The 21197-nt window shown below is 35.1% G+C and overlaps 1 protein-coding gene across 1 annotated transcript; it reads left to right on the top strand.

Annotated features, from left to right (window-relative positions):
- The first annotated feature begins 14105 nt into the window (after positions 1-14105).
- LOC133321788 (calreticulin) lies at positions 14106-19793 on the top strand. Its single transcript, XM_061530862.1, has 2 exons — positions 14106-14574; positions 19260-19793. Exons 1-2 carry the CDS (start codon positions 14272-14274, stop codon positions 19791-19793), a joined length of 837 nt encoding a protein of 278 aa, XP_061386846.1. The 5' UTR covers positions 14106-14271.
- The last annotated feature ends 1404 nt before the right edge of the window (positions 19794-21197 follow it).

The following is a 21197-nucleotide window of genomic DNA, read 5'->3' as shown; positions in this document are numbered from 1 at the left end:
TACATAAAGATCCCGCCCATTATTCATTACATCGGAATTCGTGGCTGTAGAGTTTGAAACATCATTAGAAATAAATAACAGTACTGTTATGGTAGAAATCTCAGAAACATTTGCATTTAAAAGTTTCAACAATTTAGTACTTGTGTTGTTCGGTGCCTTGTGTTCACTTGTTTGTACAATTCACAAAATCACTCGCTGTAGTATAGGTCTCTGTAGGGTTAGAAACTATATTTCATGTAACTGTCATAATTTTTAGTTCAGATTTTCGAAAAATATGTCTATAAAACTTTTTATTTGTCATAGTTACAGATAAATACTAAAAATCGGATATCTGGCTCTACCTTTTCCGATATAAACTATACGTATTATATTTAACTTGTTATAGCTGTTATACATACAAAATGCCAGCACTTTATCTCCACCCGTTCTGCCGTACACAATATTTAGAATCGTAAGTACTAATGTCAAACAAAACTGCGACAACATTGGTTTTCTTACAAAAAGCCGTGTACCAAATTCTATATCCACCCGTACCTCCGTATACAATGTGTTGTACTTTTAGAAATTATTTCTGGAAAATACTTATGTATAAATGTTTATCGTATAGTTCCAGATAAGTATTTAATAACAGCTTGCTGTCTTCATCCGTTCTATCAAATATTTAGAACTTGTTGGTACCTTGAAGTACAATTTACAAAAAATTTGACGTATTCTATTTTGTTTATAATAGACTAAGCTATATACCGAATTTCAGAATTACACTTCTTACCGTTCCCCCACAGTGGTGTTTTTTGTACCATTTAGTACGAATTCCTAGCCTTATCACACGCCTATATACTAACACTAACCTACATGCGAAATATTAAGATTCGTTTGCCAATTTAGTACTTATTTCCAAAAAGATATATGCATATCATTATATGTGAAATAATTAAGCAACATACTATGTTTCAGATTTTAATTTATACCGTTTCAATTGTCAATTAAAAAAATTATGCATACCAAAGTATTTGTAATAGTTAAATCAACGTACCACGTTTCAGATTTCTATTTCTAACGGTTCCACTGTAATTTTTATTTAGTACATTTTATCACCACTTTAGTACTAATTTGTAATAGTAAAAGCTATATACAAAGTTCCTGATGTCTATCTCTATCGGTTCTATTGTAATATAATATTCACAACTTTTTAGTGCATTTAAGTACCCATTTCCAAAAAAAAATATTTTTACCCATTGTATTTGTAAAAGCTTAAGTTAAATACCTGTTCCATTTTAATATAATATTTAATAATTTTTAGTACTTTAAGTACTAATTTCCAAAATTTGTTGATACATCCCCCTTCGCCAATCATTGACAAAGCTGCATACCAAATTTCAGAGTTCTACTTCAAAACCTTCCGGTGTAATATACTGTTACGAATATAACTTTAGATTTAAGTTAATTTAGATGAATTCCGTTAATTTAAGAATTTGAATTGTAACGTAAATTTCTACTACGCAGTTTATTCCAATAACTTCACAACAACAACTACTGTATAGATTTTTCTACATCCTTCCATTTCCTCTTTCATTGTCTATTTTGTTGTTGACGTACAATTCTTGTTAAACCTCATCATTGATGATCGCTTAATTCCTCTTTCTTTGTTACTCCCTCGCCTGTTTATGTGTTGTTGTTATTGTTCACTCAATGTAAGTTTGTATGTGTTTGTTGCATTGGTAGATTGTTCGTAATCTAGGTGTTACCAGATCGTCTAGAAACTTCTGTAGCAACAGGCAAGGCTCATATAAATAGGGGAAATGGAAAGGCAGTTAGTCAGTTGTGAATCAGATCGCGAATTGAAACAGTCAAGTAACGTAAAGCTGTAAAGTAACGTGCAAAGTAAAGTTGTGTCAATAAAATCATTGTAATAATCGTAATCAAAAAGAACCCGCGTTTTATTTAGTACGAACTGTATTGGGAAATAAAACAACGTCTACACGGGATTAAGTAAAATCCAAGAACGTAACAATTGGTGTCAGAAGTGGGATTACGATAATACTACGATGAAGTTTAAGGATCTACGAGTGGAAGACTTGAAGAAGGAGCTCAATAAATTGGAATTGTCCTCTACTGGCAACAAGGCTGAACTACAAAAACGTTTATTGGATGAGTTCGAGCGCCGTGGTATGAACATCGATACATATGAGTTTGACAGTAAGGATGAAGTGGATTTATCGGAAATGGGCGAATCCAACGGTGGGGAAGTCTCGTCAGTAGCTGCCAGGGTTGGCGATTTCAGAGACACGCTGGCTAAAATGTTTGAGGAAAATTCCAGAAGGAGCGAAGAAAACACGAGAAGAATGTTCGAAGAGAATGCCAGAAAGTTTGAGGAAAATTCCAGAAGGAGCGAAGAGAATTCCAGAAAGTTAGAAGAAAACACGAGACGAATGTTCGAAGAGAATGCCAGAAAGTTAGATGAAAATTCGAGAATAATGAACGAGAAACTCGAGAACATTACAGAAGTTATTGGAAGGAGAGTGGAAACCGTTGAGGTCCAAATTAAAGAGTTGGATAAGAAAGTACGTCATTCAATGTTTTCAAGTTACAGTTCGAGACAGTGGCTTCTAGAAATTCATGGAACGACAGCGACAAAGCGGTTGCACTACTTCTGGCATTGAAGAGCAGTGCTGCTGATGTTATACAGAGTATTCCTGTCGCTTCTAGAAACAACTATGAAGATGTTATTGCTGCACTGGAACGTAAGTACGGTGGCGAACATAAACAAAACATCTACCTTATGGAATTGAGGGGAAAACACAGATGGCAAACGAGACGTTACAAGACTTTGCAGCTGAGGTGGAACGTTTGGTGCTAATGACGTATCCAGGAGAGAATCACCCATTGGTGGACCGTATGAAAATCGAAACCTTTGTGAATGGCATACGTGACCCTGAGATTAAATGTGCAACATATGCGTCACCAAAAGCGTCATTTGCCGAAACCGTGTCGTTTGCCCTTGCCCAAGAGACGGCAAGAATAATTGTTAAGCCTCAGACCCACAAGATTCGCCAACTGGAGACCGAAGGTTGCGAACCCAAATCTCTCGTTAACTCGATCGAGGACCCCATTAGGCGGGTAATAGAAGAAACAATGTTAGTAGGGATGACTAAACCCAGGATTAGATGCTACAACTGCGATAAAGCAGGTCATATTGCGCGCGAATGCAGAGCTAAGCGCAAAAGATCCAGGTCATCGTCACCACCTCCAACGAAAGATGGTAGAAGAATGGCTCAACAGTCCACCAATGAGTCACAGTTAAACTAAATGGAGCCAGTCCAGCGGGGCATGAAATGGCTCCCATCGACGATGGCCCCACAATCTCCATAGCAATAGTACAACAGAAAAGTCACAACCTAACAACAACTGGGTACATCAATGGTGATAAGCGAGTTCTGACGTTAGATACTGGCGCATCAAAGTCCATCATAAGATCAGATCGGGTAAAGGGAAAAATAACGCAACTTAATGGTGTCAGACTGCGTACAGCAACGGGGGAGCCCGCGGCAGTACACGGCAAGATTACCCTGAGGCTAACTATTGCCAATAAATCGGAGAATTACGAGTTTATAGTTGCCGATATCGTAGACGAAGTGATTTTATGCGCAGATTTTATGATTGCCTTTGGTATCAATCTGGAATCTGGGGGAACCAGCAGAAAACATAAACAGTAACATCCTAATAGCGAATGCCCTGGTGAAAAGCAACAAGGACGGATTGATTCCTGTTAGAGTTTTGAACCTGTCAAACAAGCAAGAGCAAATTTGCCAATTTTCCGATGTTGGACAATGCAAACCAGCTGAAGCTGCAATTAATTTGGAAACTAGCACCGAAAAGTCAGCAGCCATGGAGAAGAAGCACCTCGACGGTTACATAAAAGAGTGGACACACCAATTATCACCTTCCGAGGGGAACAAGGCTAAGCAGCTATTATGGAAACATGCCACTACCTTTGCGTTGACAAAAGAGCACCAAGGAAGAACATCAGTGGTGAAGCATGAAATCCATACAGCAGACGCGAGACCCATTAAACAGCCTCCAAGAAGTGTTCCCCTAGCAAAAAGAGACGAGGTCCAGAAGCTGATAAGTGAAATGGAAAAAGTAGTGTAATAGAACCATCGTCAAGTCCATGGTGCTCCCCAGTGGTCTTGGTCAAGAACAAAGACGGAAGCACCCGATTTTGTGTGGACTACCGAAAGTTGAATGATGTCACCAAGAATGACAGCTATCCGCTGCCAAGAATCGACGATACATTGGACACATTAGCCGGGACGTCATGGTTCTCCACCCTCGACCTGTAGAGTGGGTACTGGCAAGTAGAGATCGCCGAGAAAGATAAGGAGAAAACAGCGTTTGGCGTTAATGGGGGTCTCTGGCAGTTCAATGTCATGCCATTCGGACGCTGCAACGCCCCGGCTACATTTGAAAGGCTGATGGAGCGTGTGTTAAAAGGGCTGCAGTGGAAGTCGTGCCTCATATACCTGGATGACATCATAGTCATGGGGCGCAACTTCGACGAACACATCAAGAACTTAAAGGATGTTCTACAGCAGCTTTCGTCTTCAGGCCTCAAGTTAAACACAAAGAAGTGCAGTCTCTTCCAACGAGAGGTGAAGTTCCTGGGGCACCACGTGACGCCGGAGGGCATATCGACGGATAATGAGAAAATTGAAGCCGTCAGAGATTGGCCGCAGCCACGAAATCTCCATGGGTCTCTGCACCTACTACCGTCGATTTGTCCCAAATTTTGCCAACATCGCCGCCTGTCTACACCGCTTGACGCAACAAGGCCAGAGGTTTCAGTGGGGCAACGACCAAGAAGAGGCATTAAGAAAGCTCAAAGACCTGCTATGCAGAGCCCCCATTTTGGCATACCCTATACCTGGCGGCAAGTTTGCTCTGGACACAGACGCAAGTGCGTGCGGCATCGGTGGCGTCCTTTCCCAGGAAATCGAAGGACAGGAAAAATTCATCGGGTACTACAGCCGGACATTGTCGAAGCCTGAGAGGAATTACTGTGTGACGAGGAGAGAGCTGCTTGCTGTCCTTGAGAGCGTTAAACACTACCAAAAATACCTATATGACCACCATTTTCTGCTGAGGACCGACCACGCTGCTCTCCAATGGTTGCTGCAGTTTAAGAATCCGGAAGGTCAACTAGCCCGTTGGATTGAGAGGCTCCAGAGTTATGACTTCAGAATCGAGCACAGAAAAGGCGGAAAACACGGTAATGCTGATGACCTGTCTCGTCGCCCATGCAAGGTAGAATGCAGGCATTGCTTAAAGGCTGAGTGTAAGGTGAATATCGTTGATGTCCGACTATTGCAGTTTGAGTCGGGTGAAGATTGGTCGACGGAACAACGAGGGGATCCCATTCTGGGCAAAATAATTTCGGCCATAGAAACGGGCAAGCGACCTAGTCGCAAAGAAATTACCTCCGAAAGCCCTCTTTTAAAATCCTATTGGGCCCAGTGGGACAGTCTACTTATAATAGATGGTTGCTTATATCGCAAATGGGAAAGTGAGGACGGTAAATCTCACCGGAACTTGATCGTCGTCCCAGACTCCAAAATAAGAGATGTCTTGTCGGAGTTTCACGATGGGCCAAGTGGAGGACATCTTGGCATAGCAAAGACCGCTGAAAAGGTAAAGCAGAGATTCTAATGGGTCGGCTGTCAAAAATCCATTGCCGACTGGATCCCCAATTGTGAAAGGTGCATAAGCCAGGACAATTGTGGATGTGTTCAGCAAAAATTGGATTTGTCGCTATGGTGTTCCATCTGAGGTTCACTCCGATCAAGGTAGGAATTTTGAATCGGCGATCTTCAAGGAAATGTGTGACTCCTACGGAATCAAGAAAACCAGAACGCCCCTACATCCACAATCAGATGGCATGGTGGAAAGATTCAATCGCACCCTGGAAGAACATCTACGGAAAGTGGTGAACAGTGGCCAACGAGACTGGGATGAGCATATTCCAAAGTTTTTACTGGCTTATAGATCGGCCATTCATGATTCCACATCTCGGACCCCAGCCAAAGTACTGTTCGGAAATGAATTAAAGCTACCTGGCGACTTGATATTCGGTGCTACCCCAAACGACGATGTGAACCAAGATGAAGACAGTCAAAACTCTTTTAGTAAAGTCCACGATGCAGTTCGCCATCGAATAAAAATTGTTAGCAACCGCATGAAGGCAAGGTACGATCGAGCGGCAAATACCGATGGGTTTCTGGAAGGGCAACTGGTATTATTGTTCAATCCACAACGAAAAAAAGGACTATGCCCCAAATTGCAAACGCACTACAAACACAAAACTCTTTTAGTAAAGTCCACGATGCAGTTCGCCATCGAATAAAAATGGTTAGCAACCGCATGAAGGCAAGGTACGATCGAGCGGCAAATACCGATGGGTTTCAGGAAGGGCAACTGGTATTATTGTTCAATCCACAACGAAAAAAAAAGGACTATGCCCCAAATTGCAAACGCACTGGGAAGGACCCTACAAGATTGTCACGAAAATAAATGACGTCGTTTATCGCATCCAGAGGAGCGACAGTCCCTAGTCGAAGATGAAAGTTGTACATTTGGAGCGGCTGGCCCCCTACGGAACGGGAACTGTGCCTATTCGGGACGAACAGGCTTAAGCGGGGGGCAATGTTACGCATATAACTTTAGATTTAAGTTAATTTAGATGAATTCCGTTAATTTAAGAATTTGAATTGTAACGTAAATTTCTATTACGCAGTTTGTTCGAATAACTTCACAACAACAACTACTGTATAGATTTTTCTACATCCTTCCATTTCCTCTTTCATTGTCTATTTTGTTGTTGACGTTCAATTCTTGTTAAACGTCATCATTGATGATCGCTTAATTCCTCTTTCTTTGTTACTCCCTCGCCTGTATATGTGTTGTTGTTATTGTTCACTCAATGTAAGTTTGTATGTGTTTGTTGCATTGGTAGATTGTTCGTAATCTAGGTGTTACCAGATCGTCTAGAAACTTCTGTAGCAACAGGGAAGGCTCATATAAATAGGGGAAATGGAAAGGCAGTCAGTCAGTTGTGAATCAGATCGCGAATTGAAACAGTCAAGTAACGTAAAGCTGTAAAGTAACGTGCAAAGTAAAGTTGTGTTAATAAAATCATTGTAATAATCGTAATCAGAAAGAACCCGCGTTTTATTTAGTACGAACTGTGTTGGGAAATAAAACAACGTCTACACGGGATTAAGTAAAATCCAAGAACGTAACAATACTTTTAGTACTTTTTAGTGTCATTTTAGTACTAATTTCCAAAAGCTATTTTTTCACAAGATTCTATTATCAATATCTTAAGTCACATATCAATTTTCAGATAAGTATCTCTACTTATTCCATTCAAATATAATATTTAGTACTTTTTAGTACCTCTTAGTACTAAATTCCAATTTTATCACACATGCTCTTTGGATTGTAATTGACAAAGTTGTATACCAAATTTTAGAGTACACCGTTCCGGCGTAATACAGTTTTAGTACCTTTCAGTACCATTTTAGTACTAATTTCCAACAAATATTTGTGTACGTCGTTCTTGTTTTTATAGGTTAAGCTACATACAAAGTTTGAGATATGTATCTCTTCCGATTACATTCAAATATAATATTTAGTACTTTTTAGTACCACTTAGTATTAAATTCCAAAATTTTTTTCACACATACCACTTCGCTTATCGTAGGCAAAGGTGTATACCAAATCCCGCCTTATCACACGCCTACTCACCAAACCCGACCTACATGCCAAATTTCAAGTTTCTAGCTTTAGCCGTTTCGTCTGGGCGTTGATGATCAGTCAGTCACTTATAACGCAACTTTTTTATATATGTTTGTTTTCTCTTCTGAAAATTACGATTGATTTTCAACTAACAAATTTTTCTTTGCCAAATTTGCGAATCAAAATACAAAAGAAAGAAATAAACGTCAAAAGTGTTTACAGTTTAATGATTTTTTTAATATTTTATTTACTTTTTTTAAATATTTATATAAATTGCAAAAATTAAAAATTAAATTTCACTTGCACAAATTAAAGCAACAGGTTTGTAAACAAAAGCCGGCTGTGTGTCAGTAAAACGAATAGGTTAAAAAGGAAATGTCAACAAAATTGTTTTCAACGAACAGAGCAAAGCAGAATTTGCGTGTACCCCAAATTCTGAACAGGCAAAGTTTTGTTTTTCTTCGTCGCACCCCTCTCGCCTACAAACTCAGAATTTGCGAAATAAAAAATTTGCCTGTGGAAAAGGGGACTTATTATTATTTTTTGCACCATGATGTAAACATTCAAATTTTCGTTTAAATATCATAGCGAGAACTATTTTCATTGACAATTTAGTAGAAAATGTACCAGCATTCGTACACATTTCCACGCCAATTTACGTCACGTTAATGATGGATTATATTTAACGTATACGCTATTGACATGATGTTTGAGATCGAGTGGATTTCATAAGTCTAAACGCACTTTAATAATCGTGTTAATATCAATGTGACAAATTCTGTTTTTAAAAACTACCCTACAAGAAAGTTGTTATTTACTGTATGCCCTCACGTATTCAATTTATTCAATCTTCCTGCTGGGAAAGTTTGAGACAGTAAATATTTCTTCATAGAATAACTCGCAATTTCCAGAATTTTCATACACGTATAAGTCGAAATGGCTCAATTAGCGAAAATATGTGGATATGTGTTTTTCAATTATATTTGACGGTTCTAAAATAATAAATAAATTACATTGACACTGGAATTAGTTACAACAACAAGTTTCAATGTTGTATCGTTTTTTATATTACAACACTATCATGGTATAATAATGTAAGACCTGAAGAAATGTGGGGTGTTGTATCGCCTTTGTTACTAGTGTGGCGACATGTCTCCATATTTTCTACAACTTGTCTACATATCTTGTATAAAGAAGAAGCCATGACACAATGAATAGGTAGTCCATTTAGCGCAGCTGATGTCTTGATTAACTGTCAAAGTGGGCATTTTCTACTTGAATTCGATGTGTAGTGTTGCCAACCATTTGGAATATTATGTGGGAAAATTTGACAGATAATCGAGACAAAAACAAAGGTTTTTGTTGGTATACATTACCTTATTATTGCATCATGGAAGAAGCATTTGTTATGTTAACAACGAACTGAACAAGGTTATGCTTCTTCTTATTACTTTTTTTAGAAATAATTTTGGCGGCAGGAGACAGAAATTTTGTTAAAAACACGAGTTTGAAGTGATTAAAAGTAATTGGATAATTAATTGGTGAAGAAAACAAACGAGTTATAAAAGATTTACAAGTGGCATATGTGATCCTGTATCTATATCTACAAACTATTGACTTACTAATGAACGTGTCCACATATGTGACGCTGTGTCTATATCTACAAACTACTGACCATGTCACTAGTTCATTCTTAATGACAAGCACATGTTAAATGTCAATAGTAAAATGCATTGTGTTGGGTATAGTCGCTTAACAGTATTGGTGACAATGTCTATAGTAAGCATGGATTTATATTTTATTATTCGTGAAAACATTTACGCTTAAATTATAACATATATTATTTATGCAAATAACTGGTATAAATATTGGCCATTATTTCTCCATAATTATCATTTGAAGTAGAATTTTAGGTACCTTTTCGTACTTTTTTGTTCCTACCTGTGGTAATGTTTTCCAACACAATTTACCACTGAGAGAGAGAGAAACTCTCAACACCGATAGTAAGTCAGTACTGATTTTCTATAGACATTTCCTACAGCAAGTGTTGTTATCAAGGTAGATATACAAGGTAGCCGCATCGGCAATTTCTACAACAAACATCGCTTGTTGTATTTTGATATGTCAAAAATATTTTGCCAAAACAAACAGATTGACAAGATTTTTTTACACAAATTATTGTAGAAAATGTCATTAAAAGTATTGCCAAACAAGCTCTTTAAAATTCGGAGATTTTCATTTATAACTAGCGGGCCCGTGGCGCTTCGCTGCCCCTAGTGAAGTTATCAAATTAAAATTTAGATATGATCAATTCGTATATTAAGCTGCAATATTTATTAAATTTAATTCAAAATTAGGTAAACCCTGGTATTTTAATATGCTCGCATTAACACTACAAAAAAAGTGTGAAATGTCCATGCTGTTTTCTGTAATGGTGGTAATTTTTGTTTTCTTGAAACACAATTTTTTCGAAAAGTAACAGCAATTCAAAAATTATAATGTCAAATGGTATTTTTTAAAAAAATTAGTGGTGTATCTGAATTTATCCTATCCCAGTCTCTGACTTTTTCAAGATAATAAAACGATTTATAATTAAAATGCTCACTACTCACTTCAATGTTTTTGTTTTTTTTTCGGGATGGCAATACTTCAAAATCAACATAACAGCCAATCAGAAGTAGGTATTCATTTTTACTATTTTTACTCGACCAAATTTCTCGAGTAAAAAGTTTACAAAGAGAACGCCATTTTGTTTTGTGCTCTCTTATTAAATGTTTTACCAGTTTTGTGGGTTTAGGGACGGTTTTCGAGTAAAAAGTTGCAAAACTTGTAAAATTAGAAGATTCTTTTAGGTTCTCGAACGGAACTATTATGTTTGATTTTGTTCAAAATAAACTTGTTTTCACAAACTGAAAAAAGTGGAAAATTATAATGTCAACATTTTTTTTTCAATTTTACACAATTTTTATTTCAATATACATAAATACATATCCTTATCGTTCGAAAATATATCCGCATCGGATGATGAGTATTTGTATCCATGTTACTCAACCATATTTTCAAGACGCTACCATAAGATATACCCATAGAAAATGTTCGACATATGTATGTATGTACATTCTTTAAGATGTATGAATACTTTTGATGCTATTACTCCTCAATTTTATCTAACCTATGTTACTTCCATGGGATCGCTTGACTTACCATGAACATATTAGTAAAATCTGTTTAGTGGTTTTTCAGTCCAAAAACAAAAACAAAGCAATGAGGTGTGCATTTTCACTTCTCCGCGGTCATGTTGTGTGGATGATGCGTATTTACACTCACGTTACTCAGCAATAATTTGAAGTCGGTATCTATAACCGTACTTAAGATATACACAAATTACATGTTCATAATTTTTGAAGTATGATTACGTTCGATGCTATAACACCGCATCTTCGGGAAATCTGAGAAGTTTATATAGGATATGTTATTCCCAGGGCAAGTTATGACGTTCTGTGAAAATCTCAGTAAACTTTTTTCAGCATTTTCAGAGTCTACAAACAAAATATTTTCAATTTTCAATATGCAGATTTTTAAAATGCAGTAAAAAGTGAATTTTCCGTTGATCGTACCATGTTCATTTTTGTATGGATGGTGTGTATTCACACCTTCGTTATTCAGTCAAATTTTAAAAGCGGTATCTGTAACCGTTCTTAAGATAAACGCATATTATATGTTCAGAAATTTTGAGGTATGTTTACTCTTGATGCTATAACTCCGCATCCACGCGGAATTTTAAAAGTTTATATAGCCTATGTTACTTTCAGGGCATGCCCCGACATACAGTGTAAATCTCATTAAGATCTGTTCAGCGGTTTTGGCGTCTATCGGTAACATACAAACAAACAATTTTTTTCTATTTTATATATATAGATTTTGTTTTTTAATTCTTTGTTCAACATTACAACAAAATTTTTGTATATACCTTGGTTGTTTTACAACAACCACATGGGAATTTTTTGTTGTAAGTAATACTAGTGTCAACGTCTTTTGACAGAAAAATGTAAAGAAACATACAAATGATCAACAACTTTCATTTATTTTAAAAATGTAATATTTTTGATGAAAGATTTACTGCTTCAAAATATACCAACAGACAGATTGAGTAAATTGAATACAGTAGGACATTTATTAAAGAAAAATTTAGAATTTTATGTGTACCAAATTTTCCTATCGGGTAATTTTTAAAAACTTAATTTGTCATATTTTTATTGACACGAGAATTACGTTGGAACCAAATCTGCTGGGTTTTGTTGTTACCTTCTATGAAAATGATAACATATGGTATGCTCCCGTACTACAATAATCTACTAATTACTTTGATATCATAAACGAAAATTGTTATCGTAGTAACATGAAAAAAATGCTTTTTAATTGTTGCGACATTTGTCAGTACAGATTTTTGATTTTATTTAAACAGTTTTCTTTTGATTGAAGTTCCTTTTAATATGCCTCTGTTATGCCAGAAGGCCATATATTTTCTCAATGTCAAGTCAAGTTCATGGCACAATAATACGTAAAAACATTGTTTTTTATTCGACCATCTGTAAAATTTGGTCTAGTAATTAAATAATTAAAAAAAATAATAGTCATTCAGTATTTTTTTTAACAATACAAGAAACTAACAAACCTTGCAAGGCATTTTTTTCTGCCATAAAGTACTAAAAATTGCAAATGTTCTCATTGAATGAGTCTGTCGGTGCACATAGATTAATTCCTCGTTTTGAAATTTTAAAAACAACATACATCATGAGTTGAAATCTTATTTTTTTATTTTAAAATTCGTGGTAACAATTTTGTTGTAAACAAGTGCGATCGTATATGTAACAAACAAACAAAATACGAACAAATTCTATAGCTGAAGTCAGTTTTGAATGATTAAATTTTAGCCGTTTAAAATTTGCTGTGTATGGATATCCATATCCAGACGACGTTCTTCTGAATATATACGGCATTTAATGCAAATTTTGTAATTTTTCACACAAAAGTCTTTGACCTGCTAAATATTGGCAATTCTTCATCAAAAATGTCATGCTTATTCTTTGGCGAAAGCCCAGAAAAACTTGCAAAAACAAAAATTTGGACAAACCAAACATGCATGCAAATCACAACACTATTTTAATTTATAAGGAATTTTAATTTTAAAGGGATGATAAATTATTTTCGGGTATATTGGGGATTAAATATCTTCATTTGGGGATTTCTGTTAGAAAAAAACTGGCAACGCTGCGGTCTCAAACATGACACAATAAATAGGTAGTCCATTTGGTGCAGCTGATGACTTGAATTCAATAGAAAATCACATGGAAAATTTTGACAGATGGCCAATACAAAATCAAACGTTTTTGTTTTGATACATCATGCTCCCAAAGCCGGGGCATGGCACAATAAATAGGTAGTCCATTTAGAGCAGTTGATTAACTGTCAAAGTGACTTATTTCTATTTGAATTCGATGTGCGATGTTGCCAACCATGTGAAATATTATTAGGAAAAATTTGACAGATGATCGAGCAAAAACAAAGATTTTTTTAATACATCACCTTATTATTGCATCATGGTTAGTACATTTAGAGCAGCAGATGTCTTGATTAACTGTCAAAGTGCGTAATTTCTACTTGAATACGATGTGCAATTTTTCCAAACATGCGAAATATTATAAGGAAAAATTTTACAGGTGGTCGAGAGTTTTTGTTTTTATTGCATCATGAGCCGGTGCGTATGTTAATGCGTCACAAGTCTTCACGTTTTCTATATCTATGGTTGGCAACACTTCTTTCACTTATGGTAAATATAGGAAAGATTCAGAAAAGGAAAGGTGTAGAAAATATATCGAACTCGTCGTCTTTTCATTGGCTTATCAAATTCAACCAATAATAGTGAAGCAAAACATTTATGCGGTTTTGATTTTCTATTAACTTCATTCTATATGTAGATTTAGTACTGAACGCGTTGTGGCAAGATGAAAGTTGTTAGTTTATTCCCGGTGCTTGTCTTTTTGTTAACAAAAAGTGCTCTTTGCACAGTTTTCTTGGAAGAGAAATTTGTTGATGGTAATATATGGGTGTAAATATTCTCATCCACTTCACTAATATATATTTTCTACAGATACGTGGAAAGACTCGTGGATATACAGTAAACATCCTGGAAAAGAATTTGGGAAATTTGTTCTCAGTGCTGGAAGTTTTTTCAATGATGAAGATGCTGACAAAGGTAAAGAAATTGTTTTTTTTATTCATATTGTTTCTAATATAAGAACATTTACAGGAATACAAACATCACAGGACGCAAAATTCTACGCAATTTCTCGAAAATTTTCTCCTTTTTCGAACGAAAACAAGCCATTAGTTGTTCAATTTTCCGTAAAACATGAACAGAATATCGATTGTGGAGGAGGCTACGTAAAACTTTTCGATTGTTCTCTTGATCAAACTGACATGCATGGAGAATCGCCTTATGAAATTATGTTTGGTCCTGACATATGTGGACCCGGAACCAAGAAGGTCCATGTAATATTTAGTTACAAAGGAAAAAATCATCTAATAAACAAGGATATACGCTGTAAGGACGATATATACACCCACTTTTACACTTTAATTGTTAAACCAGATAACACGTACGAAGTATTAATTGACAATGAGACTGTACAGTCTGGAAACTTGGAAGATGACTGGGATTTCTTACCACCAAAAAAAATTAAAGACCCAAGTGCAAAGAAACCAGAAGACTGGGATGATAGGGTGAGTATAGATCTATTTTTGTATTAAGATTTTAATGGCAACTCTTTGGGAGCAAGTTGAGAAACTACAGGTAGTTTTCGTCTCTCTGGTCACGAAAATATATGTCCATACTTCCTGAACCATGGATTTCTGACATTTTCACTCAATATTTTTTTTAAATTAAAAACTATAAAAAATTGCCAGTCTTCGGACAGGGATTTATGACCTACTCTGGACAGTTAGAAAACTTCGCTACGGTCCATGAGATTCATGCATTTTCGTGACCATGTAAAGAATATACAGTTATAAAGAAACCACACCTGCTCTATATGTGACTTATGTTAGGATCATTATCCTGATAAATATTAAAATGCGACTTGTTGTCATGATATTAGTTGCCAAATGTTTTTTTTTTTAATGTTGTTGTGCGGTCATCGTTATAACAAAAGCTAAGTCATTCACGCCTTTGCTTGATTTGCACCCGAATAATTATTGACGTTTTTCGAATTTTGACTGTTGGGATGATGATAGTGATTTGAAAGGCTTGCGTCAAGCTCTGTTTTGCCCATCGTAATTATATTAGGTTGGGGAAAAAGAAATCCATTATTTTTTGGGTACATACGATAAATTTTACAGTTTTTCTTTGAAAATGCAAGCCAAGCGGCTGAAATTGTGAATGGTGTTTATGATGCCGGTCGTCGAAAATGTCGATAAAATCGAAGAAATGATCGAAGTTGACCGACATGTTAGCAGTCGTTACATCGCCCAGTAGCTAAACATCGGCCATAACTGTTTTAAATCATTTACACAAAAAAATGGATTTCTTTTTCCCTAACCTAATATAACATGTGGCGAATGAAACCCTTTTGTTTATATGTGAAGTCAGCTTCGGATTTGGTTCTCATAAACTTCTAGGATTCTGTTTTTTTTTTGTGAATTTCGTCAGTTTTTTTCTGTTCTTCGTGTACCCTGTATGTGGTCTTTAGATATAAGTTTTCTGTCTAGGATGACTCCAGATATTTAATTTTATTTCATATGGTTATCAATTTGTTTTAAATGATTATAGGCGATGTTTAACACCGTTGCACAATATATTATAACGCCCTGCATAACATTAGGTTGAAAATTCCTTTTTAGTTAAGGTCCTTAAGAGACTATTAATAGTGGTAACCCACAGCAATGGTCATAAAATCCCTCTCTGCGGTGTCCATTGTCATATACTGATAATTGTACAAACCGGTTTATGTAAACCATTATGTACACCAAAAACAAACGCGTGGACTGATACTAATAACGCATGGTAGAATATACAATCCTGAAACTACTGCAATTTAGATTACATAGTGTAGGAATTAGCGAATATTTGGGATTATAATTATATGAGGGCTATGACTAATTAATGACCGACATATGCCAATTTCGAACCCAATATTTTATTATCATCAGGCTCGATTTTATCACGATTTCCTTAGAAAGCGGAATAATCACAACCGATGGCTAAATCTTCTTAGAATTCCATAATTTGGTAACCTTATATGGGGCTATGCCTAAACGTGGACCGATATAATAGTCCATCTTCGAACTTTGACTGCCTGCAGAGGAAAGACGACGAATTTAGGTGATCTTTCTCAATTCCTTTAGAAGATATCGTGATTACAACAGCCGGACGGACGGACATTGATAGATCGTCTTAGAATTTTGCCCTGATCAAGAATATATAGGGGAGAGGGGGGGAACCTTGAACACTTTTTTCTTTCAAGCGTTAAAAAAAATTTTTATTCTATAATTTTTGGTTTCTTTTAAACTTGAACTAATAGGTACATATGTACCTTTAAAATGAATATACATATGACGTACTTTAAGCTTGCCCCCCAGGGGGGGCAGCTTTGAACAAGGGTTAGCATTCTTGAATGACATGGTTTTTTACTGTGTTTATGTTCAAATATGTATGTATTTTATTCATACATATCAGAAATGCATTTATTCATTAAAAAATTAATAAAAATGTTCGAAATTTAAAAAAAAAAATTTAGATCAAAATTTATTAAAACATAAAATGACTTAAAAACGAAAATTAATATGGTGAAAAATACAGTTAATTTTGTAATCTTATTAGCCCATTTGAAATTTTGAGAAATTGAAGCCAAAAGTTGAAAACTCCGTTTTTTACTCGAGTTTAATGGGCATGTTCAAAGGTGCCCCACCCATGGCATTTTAGGGAAATTTATAATAACTTTTTTTGTAATAAATATGTATGAAAGAAATTACATTAGTTATGTTTGAAATGGTTGTTGGAATGCAAAAAATTAGTTTCACGAAAGAAAACTATCACAGAATGTTTCCTGCGCCCTTACAACCAAATGAATAAAAGTTTACAATTACACTGCGAAAATATGGTCACCCATGCACAATTTGTCGACAACTTAAAAAGCAATCCAAAGTGGTTTACGCAGATAGAGAACAGGATTGCCATATACAAAAATGTGGTTGCGGGTCGGAAAAATTTTAAACCAAGATTTTATGAGCGCTGTTCAAAGGTGCCCCCTCTCCCCTACATTATAGCCTCGGAAATGAATATTTCGATGATTACAAACGGAATGACCAAATTAATATACGCTCCATACTATGGTGGAGGGTATAAAAGTAATAAAAAAATTTATCGTTTGAATTAACGGAATTACTAAAAAAGGTCCTAAACAATGTTATAACGAATTCGGTTGATATTGTATTGCAACACTATTTCTGACGTTTATTTTTGTTTTTGTGGTGCAAAAGTTCAAAAATTTTATTTCACGTGAGTAGCAGAACAGGACGTAACTTCAGAGGTGATTTGTAAAAAACACCGTGAGTTCCAGAACATAGCCGCATGTCTTGCTACGGTTTATAAATAAAGTAGGTGGTGTCTTATTGTGTCATACTTACCTATGCAACTGGTTGTTGTAGCAGATTTGTATTTATATCATTGTTCTTGTTTGATTCAATCTGGTTCTGGTCGTGTCTCTAAGTTATGAAATACCCACGGCAGTGGGTTCTGTTATACCGGATTTACCCGAAATTACTCGTCCAACGGCTGCCAACCTAGATATATATTGTAGTATATGTACATAGTTGTTTAGTTTATTTGACATTTTTAAATTTTTATTATTTTAAAAAAATATCGGGAAAATGGTCAATATTTTTTTACAATATCGGGTTGCAAATAGTCTTGAAATAACATTTTCTATGTAAACCTCTCAGGGTGTTTTATGTAAGAACAGTTTCTCGATTGGATCGTATCATGGTATAATTATAAAAGGTAACAGCAAAACCCAGCTGATTTGAGTCCAACGTATTACTATTGAAACAAATCATTTTTCATAGAATAACTCAAAATTCCCAGTATTTACATATGTGTAACACAATTAAAAGGCAATAACTCAATAGGAAAGATGTGGAAGCGACAGAAACATAAATTTAATAGATTTGCATTTTCAATTTTATTTTAAGGATTCGAAAATATTAAAATTTGAAGATAAATATAATTTGTTTATTTAAATTTTTCTGCCAAATGACGTTGTTGTGTCGTTTGTTGTACAACAACACTTGCTGTTACCTTCTATTATTCACCTCTATTCCGTATGTCGTCGTCGTTTTCGACGACGTTTCTCTTTCGACATCACTTCGCATCGACATCACTTCGACACTGATTTGGTATTCTGTAAAGCGGTGTACACACTATAATTTTTGACTGTCAACTATTTTATCGATTACTGACTGTCCAACAACCATATTTTTGTGGTTGCCTGATGAATGACAAACATGTGAGGCCACACTATCAAACAAGCAAAATTTGCTAGTGTGTACACCGCATAACACTCATGTGACGATGTCGACTATTTATCGATAATATCAAAAAAAAAAAAAAAAAACAAAAAACGCATCTCTAAAATTGTGGTCAGCTGTTCATTTTGTTTGATATTTTTGTGGAAAAATGTGTTTGTATCCTTCACCGCACTGTGGCACAGGACATTATGTCGTGGTACATGTGTTTGTAACATCCAAAAAGAAACGAGATGGACCCATAGTTACTTTTTAGTATATACATAGAATTATTTTTCAGCAGATTTATGCATGTCCCTCCATCCATGTATTATTTTAAACAAGTTACATGCCACCATTATCATCCGAACGAGATGAAATTTGGAAAAATCCATCCAATTGGGATGAAATTTTATTTGGCACATAGACGAGTCCTATTGATATTTGGTCAAAATCGGTTCAGATTTATATATAGATCCCATATATTTTTCTTTATTTACACTTTATTTTCCATTAAGTTTTGAATAGATTCTAGAATGACGTATCCTGTTCTTGTCCGGTCATGTTTTTTTTTTTAATTTCTTAAAAAAATTGTTCAAACACTTCAATCGTCAACAAAAATTATCACGAAGAAATCTTCGACATCGTCGTCGTCGCACATTGTTACGGAATACCAAAAATGTTTCAATAGTTATCGATAAATTTCGACAACGACATAGGGAATACCAATTTGCAAAAGACGACTCTCTTCGACGTCGTTTTGTGTCGACTACGACATACGGAATAGGGGTGATTATACCATGGGATCGTAGCAATATTCTATTTTCAGATATTGATACTATATGAAGATATAAGCTTTATAAATCATACAAGATAATTATAAATTATTTAAAAAATTGTAATTGTAGGCCACAATACCTGATCCAGATGATACAAAACCCGAAGATTGGGATAAACCACAACTTATTCCTGATCCCGATGCCACAAAACCCGAAGACTGGGATGATGAAATGGATGGAGAATGGGAACCCCCCATGGTAGATAATCCTGAATACAAAGGCGAATGGCAACCAAAACAACTCGATAATCCTAATTACAAAGGTTCATGGCAACACCCTGAAATAGACAATCCCGAATATAGTCCGGATCCAAACTTATATCTTAGAAAGGAAATTTGTACAATCGGTTTTGATTTATGGCAAGTCAAGTCGGGAACAATATTCGATAATATTCTTATTACTGATGATATTGAAATGGCAATGGATATTGCGGCCAATGTTAAGAATACTCAAGTCGGAGAAAAGAAAATGAAAGAAGAACAAGATGAAGAACAAAGGAAAAAAGATGAGAACGAACAGAAGTCTTCAGATTCAGATGACGACGATGAAGATAAAGAAGTTTTAGAACATGACGATGCCTCCAATGATCATGATGAACTTTAGTTATAGTCTTAAATGTATATTATATAAAAATAAAAGATTAGATTTTTATAACAGTATGGTTTATTTTTCCTCTATAGATTTTGTAACTACAGTCGTCGACATTCCTTTGAGCGCATATGATGTTTCGAGATTTTACTATTATATATTTCTTTAAACAAAATTGTGAATTTATTCAAGGTTTCGAATATCAAATTAAAACCAAAATATGTTTGATACACTTCCTGGCAAAATAAGGAACAATCTGACAGATGGTCGAAACAAAGACAAATGTTTTTTTCACTTTATTATTGCATCATGGCTATTATGTTAACTTTGAAGTATTGCCATCTAATATTTACTAGATTATTATTTTGTACTCTAAGAGCGATTTTGAAATGTTTCACTTTTACTAGCTTGCTTTACTATTAAAAAAGTACTGGAACAGACCAAATTTGTAGAAATTATTACATATTATTGTGATATCAAACAAACCTTATATTTAAAATAAGAAAGAAGGGAAACTGAAAAAATACAACACCATAATTACAGAAGGTAGTCTCATTTGAGAATTTTATGATGGCAACCCTTCATGTTCAGCCTTATTCTGGATATTCGCTGGGAGATATCTTGCATGTAAATTCGCTTTCACATTCTCGCCTTATTCTGAATGAATAGGGAGACGCAAGGTATATTTAATAAGGTAGCCGCATCGGGCCAGCTGTTGGACAAATAAATGTCAAAAATTTTGTTGTAATGTGGAACCAAAAAATTAAAAAACAAAATTATAAATGAAAATCTCCGAATTTCTAATAGCTTTTTTGGCAATACTTTTATTAACATTTTCTACAAGAATTTGTGTAAAAAAATCTTGTCAATCTGTTTGTTTTGGCAAAATATTTTTGACATATCAAAATACAACAAACATCGGTTGTCGGCTATTCGAAATTTGGAGATTTTCATTCATAATTATGTTTTTTAATTTTTTGGTTTAACATTACAACAACATTTTTGACATTTATTTGTCCAACAGCTGGGCCGATGCGGCTACCTATTAAATATACCTTGGTATATCATCTACCTTGGATTCGAGTTTTGGAAAATGGTGGTTAAAAATAGATTCGTGTTGCCCTATTATCGATTTAGTAAGTAAGTAATCGATTTATTGAGACTTTTCTTTTCGATAACACATGTCATGTACAGAGAATGATTAGCTATTGTAGAACTATTATTGTCTTATTCTAACACATTTGAAGTGCGATATGCTACTTGCAACTATTATAATGAAGGTATATATGTGAAAACATAAACGTAAAAGTGAGAAGGCTTGCTCTCGGCCATGATGCAATAATATTTTCCGTTCGAAAATCTCCAATTCTTTCATGACTAGAGATGGGCAGTGGGTAAATACTCGTTAAATTGGGTAAA

Source organism: Musca vetustissima, unplaced genomic scaffold (assembly GCF_032173495.1).
Source record: "Musca vetustissima isolate MV318-11 ecotype Yass unplaced genomic scaffold, APGP_CSIRO_Mvet_v1 utg5262, whole genome shotgun sequence".
Classification (NCBI taxonomy): Eukaryota; Metazoa; Arthropoda; class Insecta; order Diptera; family Muscidae; genus Musca; species Musca vetustissima.
The sequence above is the reverse complement of the archived record's forward strand: the minus strand, read 5'-3'. Positions and strand labels throughout refer to the sequence as shown.